The sequence below is a fragment of the Galeopterus variegatus genome, unplaced genomic scaffold (assembly GCF_000696425.1).
Source record: "Galeopterus variegatus unplaced genomic scaffold, G_variegatus-3.0.2 Scaffold400, whole genome shotgun sequence".
NCBI lineage: Eukaryota > Metazoa > Chordata > Mammalia > Dermoptera > Cynocephalidae > Galeopterus > Galeopterus variegatus.
Window position 1 is genome coordinate 378,984 of NW_007726511.1, and position 5,343 is coordinate 384,326.

General features: G+C 45.7%; 1 protein-coding gene across 1 annotated transcript in view; it reads left to right on the plus strand.

The window, feature by feature from the left end:
• Positions 1–5,343, plus strand: part of DENND1A (DENN/MADD domain containing 1A) — a 462,953-nt gene that overhangs the window by 273,760 nt on the left and 183,850 nt on the right. The window contains exons 10-11 of the mRNA XM_008568329.1: positions 4,543–4,642; positions 4,809–4,910. Coding sequence (XP_008566551.1) covers positions 4,543–4,642; positions 4,809–4,910 — 202 coding nt within the window. The remainder of the gene's footprint in view (positions 1–4,542; positions 4,643–4,808; positions 4,911–5,343) is intronic.

Sequence of the window (5,343 nt, forward strand, 5' to 3'; positions counted from 1 at the left end):
CAGCAGAGTAAACCGCCTAAGGCAACCCAGCTGGTGAGACGTAATCCAGAGGTGAATCTTATAAGGCAGTTAGAGCCAGTATCCCTCAGCTGCTCCTGACTGCCTCCTTACTGCGTTTTCCCTTCCCTGGCCTGAAAGACAGGGGTCAAGCTAAGACCATCTATCACAAAGCATAAAGGGAAAGACATTTTTGATTAACAATATTTATGGGAAGGTGCCATTTTATTGTGTGTTTCTCTGTGTAAGAAATGCCATTTGGAAAACCAGTGTGCATGTCAGTTTTTTTTTTTTTCATTCTGAGAAAAAGCCTATAGAGTCTGGTGGGGGAAGGGTTTGCAGCTGGCAGGAGCTTTGGCATATGTTGTAACTAAAAAGAGAGGGAATGTGTTGGTGGGACAAGCTACCGGAGAGCTGTCTCGGTGTGCTGCGGTATAGTAAGTGTTTTAATTGGGTAGGGTTTTGGAGGACTATTTTGACATCTGCTCGTGTCTTTGCTGATTTTTCTTCACTTAGAGTAGGAAACACAAGCTGTGGATGAAATGACTTTAAAATAATTGGAACTAAAGATTTCTCTCTCAAAATCAGATTCAAGAGGGACACTTTTTAAGAAGTGGAAACTAAATTCCACTTCTAGGAATCCATCCTAAAACACAAAGCTTTATTCCTACAGACTTCATGACAATATTACACATAATTTCTTAAAAATTGGAAATAACATCCAACAAAAGAGGCTTGGTTGGGTTTTTTCCATGTAGTAGAACACCCTGTAGCAATTAGTAATGATCTTCACAAAGCTTTTAATGAAGTGGAGCATTGCTTATATAGTAAACAGTGAGCAAATCAGAAAGAAGCATTACAAATTATTTCAATTGTGTTTTAAAAAGTGTGTGGGGTTGAGATATGGAAGGAAATATACCAAATATTGTCTCCAAATGGAGAGATTGGGGTAGCTAATTTTCTTCTTTGAACTTTTCTGTCTTTTCCATTTTTTAAATGGTGGGCATATATAATTTTTATGATACAAAAGGAAAGTGTTATCTTGTGTAAGAGAAGGCAGGCCCTGAGAGTATTAGTATAACTGCATGCACTGAACAGATTCTCATCCTGAAGTCTGAGCAATTGGATTTGGGATCTCTTCAGAAAGAGGTAAGTAAGCTTTGGAGTCAGACTGTATTCAAAAGTTGGCTCTGCCACTCACTAGGTGTGTGACTGTGGGCAGTTTGACCTCTCTGAGCCTCCACTTCCTCACCTTCACATGGAGAGGCTGGTATCTCCATAGCATGGTTAAGATTAAAAGAGCTGGTGCCTAGCAATAACCCAGCTTCCTTCTCCCCCTGCGCTTCCCACCCCCACCTCCAGTTTGAGTTTTTCTTGCCTTTCTTCATTCCCCTTGTTTCCTTGAGCCTTTCGGGGATAGGGCACCATTCTTTCCTTGGGAACACTGAGCTTCAGGAAGGCCCTTGAGTCCATGCCAGCCCCTTTGGAAGAGGCCTTGCCACCAGGAGAGCAGCATTGTCCTATAAGAGGGAACTGTGCCGACCCAACTCCAGCCTGGAGCCTGGTGCTTGGGGCATTTTGGTTACTAAGGGGACCCTGGCCTGCTAAGTCAGAGAAAAGGGCCAGGTTTTTTCCTATTCTTCAGCCTGCTGCCATTGTTGAAAAAGTAAACACTCCACACAGCTTAACCAGCAAGTCCTCCAGCCAGGAGTGGGAAGAAATCAAAAGCCTATTCCAGCCCCGCAGTGGAGAGCCCACAAGGGCTGGTGTCTGCTGCTGGGGCTCTACTGGGAACACAGAAACAAGGCACAATTCTGGTCCAGAATCAACATCCCACTCAATGGGCCTTTCAGCCCCTGGAGCTTCTCTCCAGGAGCCATTGCCTCCTGCCCTCTTCTGTTTGAGGCTATTTAGAAGGTCAAAACAGGTGATCCCATGGGGCAGCAGCCTGAGCTCAGTCTTTGAGGCCTGGAGTCCTCAGCTGAGTTGTGGAGCCCCTTGTTGTCCTTCTCTGATTCTATGTTCCCTGACCATGCCTCAGCCTTTGAAGCAAGAGCCCAAGGAGCTACTGAGAAAGGGCCAGAGGACTTTTGCCCTTCAGCCATTGCCACTACAGCTTTTCAGACTGTTGTGTGTATTATAAAAGTAATAATAATAGCCACTACTTATTCAGTCTTACTGTGTGCCCGGCACTATGCATATGTTACTTCTAATCCTGATGGCAGCCCAGAGGAGAGTGGGGAGAGAGGAAGGTGGTCACAGTTACCATCTCAGATTTACAGACGAAGAAGCCAGTTAGCAGATACATAACTTTGGGCAAGCTCCTTCACTTCTTGGAGCCTCAGTTTCTCATCTCTGAAATGGGGATTGTGATACCTCACTTCCAGTTCCACTGATAGAAATGGACAAATCTGTGTGACAGTGCTTGTGTGCTCTGAGGTGTGACATAAGTGAGAAAGATGACTGTCAATGCTATTTTTGTCACTTGCTGCTAGTACACTGCTAGGCATTTAATCTGTTGGCTTGCGGAGCATGGCAGTGGAGGAGCCTAGACAATTCACTGTGGGTCTTAACATTCTCCTCTATAAAATGGGGATTGTGCTTTTTAAAACAAAAGTGCTGAAAGCATTCTTTGTATCATTATCCACTACTTCACCATTTGCTGATAGCTTTTTACCCTCTAAGTAAGGCAGCAGTTAGTGAGTGTTGGGGTTCAGAGGGGAGAATAAACTCATAAACCGGCAGTCTTGTCCCTCCTTTGTGGTTCTCAGCCCATAGAAAGCACTTAATAAATGTTTACGAATTGATTGACAGGTTTGTGGACTACCCCCCGGTGGCTAAGAGAAGTCAATCAATAGCAGGACGTGGAGGCTCTGGTAGTGTTAACTGGAAGGGTTCCAGGATTCTGCTGCCTGGGACTGTTTTTTCAACCCTGAGAGGCTTCTGACCAGGATGGCTCTACCTCCTGCTGGGAAGAATCTCATGATGTTTACTTAGGTACCAAGTTTGTCCTAGAGGCTGGGCTTTAAGAGAGCGAATGTCAACCAGTGTACCAAGTTTGTCCTAGAGGCTGGGCTTTAAGAGAGCGAATTAGTGAGCACTTAGCAAGTGCCAGTCATTTTGTCAGATGCTGGTGGTTATGCAGCAGTGAGCCAAACAAATGCACCCCTGAAGGAGCCCACACCCCAGCAGGGGAGGCCGGTGGTGAAGGGGTGCTGGGGCTCAGTGACAAGGGCTGTGCGGAGCTCAGTCTCACGGAGGGTGTCTGGTGACACGGAGGGTGTCTGGTGACAAGGCAGGTGGTACAACACAAAGAGCGTGACCTGCAGAGGTACAGGCAGCTAGTCCTGTGTTACCTCTGCCACTCACCTCACCTCTCTGAATCTCATTTTCCTCACATTACGTATAATGAGGGTAATAACTTGCACTTTGCAGGATTTGATAAGAATTAAATGAGATAAAGTAAAGCATAGAGCAAGAGCTAATAGGCTTATAATACATTGTAATTGTTGTCCATTTCCAGAGCATTAGCAAACTTGAGCTTTGGCTGCCATCAGATGTCTAGCTCCGTTGCTATCCTATACAGTGCTTTTGGGTGAATAGGAAAAGCCATCTGCCCCCTTCCCCAACTGATGTCACTTGGCACTCAGGTTTGTGGATTTCAGCTCCACCTTGGCTAGTTGGGCATCCTTGGGCAGTGCATACCTGCACAGTCACATTCAGTGTGCTCAGAGGGTGACTAATAATGAAATCAATCCTTTACACATAGTGTGACCATATGTCCCATTTTATGCCTGTTGCCCTAACGTAATATACCCTCTTTCAGAGCCACAAGTATCCCAGTTTGAACAACAAATTATAGGGTCTTTCTACTTAAACAGGGCAAAATAAAGTAAAGACAACAGTTCTAAATCTTAAGACCCAAAAGGAATGAGCTTGATATATGATTGGTAGGAGGATTGAATGGGATTGGGAGTTGTGAGTAGGCAGGAGAAAAATGGAGATGGATTCTAGTAGTGAGTAAGTAGTGTGATTAAAGATTAAAAACTCAGGCTACACATTGTCTTGTACTAACACACAAGTACAAGATAGTTGCTGCCAAGTGGGGGGCTCTTTTATTCCCCATATCGTCCCTTCATCCCTTCCTCCCCTCACTGAGCATGAATACCTAGTAGGCATGAGTCTCCCTCATCCGTCCTGTAACTGTACCAGTAGAAGAATGGCTATAACCAGAGCCTCTGAGCCATTACTAGCCAGACTCCTATGGAAAAAGGAGCCAAATTGAAAGTGTGACCTTCCTACTTAGCTTTTAAGGGAAATGTTGACATGTTACCACTAGGCAATACATCATATTCCACACCCAAGAATGATAAGATCCAAAACAGAGATGGGCAAGTAGACTTGGCAAATGAAAAGGGATGGATTGAGAGCCTAGCTGTGCATCCAAGTTCCTGAGGCCGGAGCTTTAGGCCTCAGCTTCTGTTAAAGAAAAAGAGAGAAGGGGGGCGGGCCAATATGATAGGGTGTAAAGATCTCTCTTCCTAGCTGTGTGACCCGGGCGAGTTACCTAGTCTGTGTGAAACGCTTTGTACTCCTGGGACTTGGGGATGATTGTGCAGGCTCACAGAGCTGCTGTGAGAGTGGGGTGAGCCAACAAATGTGAGCACCTAGCACTGGGCCCGCCTCATAGGTAGCATTTGTCAAATGTCACTTTTCTTTCCTATTTCCCTTTTCCAGAGAAGGCCGGGGGGAATATCTGTGTCCTGATGGTGCTTCAGTGACTTTCTATTCTGCATTTTTTTTACTTGCAGAAAGTCAGAAACATGGCACTGGATGATGTCGTGATCCTGAACGTGGACACCAACACCCTGGAAACCCCCTTTGATGACCTCCAGAGTCTCCCTAATGATGTGGTGGGTAATGGGCTCTTCAGGTTCTGAGTCCTGTGAGCTCATGCAATGGAAATGAACACGACTTTGGGGTCGGGGGGAGGCAGCCATGGCTTTCCTCTGGCCTAAGAACTGCAGTTTGTTACTCTGTTCTTTCTGGAATCTTTGTCTCAGTGCAGAAAATGGGGAGGTGGCTTATTTTTTGAGTCTTGTTTTGCCTTTATAACTTTAATCAGAAAGACTGTGAAGTGACCAGAGAGCCTAGACAGCTCTTTGTTCTGTGGGAGCCTGGGGGTCTTGCCACCCCTCCCCGGTGCTTTGCCATCTCCAGAGAGCAGGACAGCATTCCCTGAGTAATACCACAGAAGGTGGGTGGGAAGGTTTTCAGTGTAAGCAATTTGGGGTACTTCAAACCTATATTTTTTTCCTGGAGTCGTCAAGCATAGCCGTTTCCCTC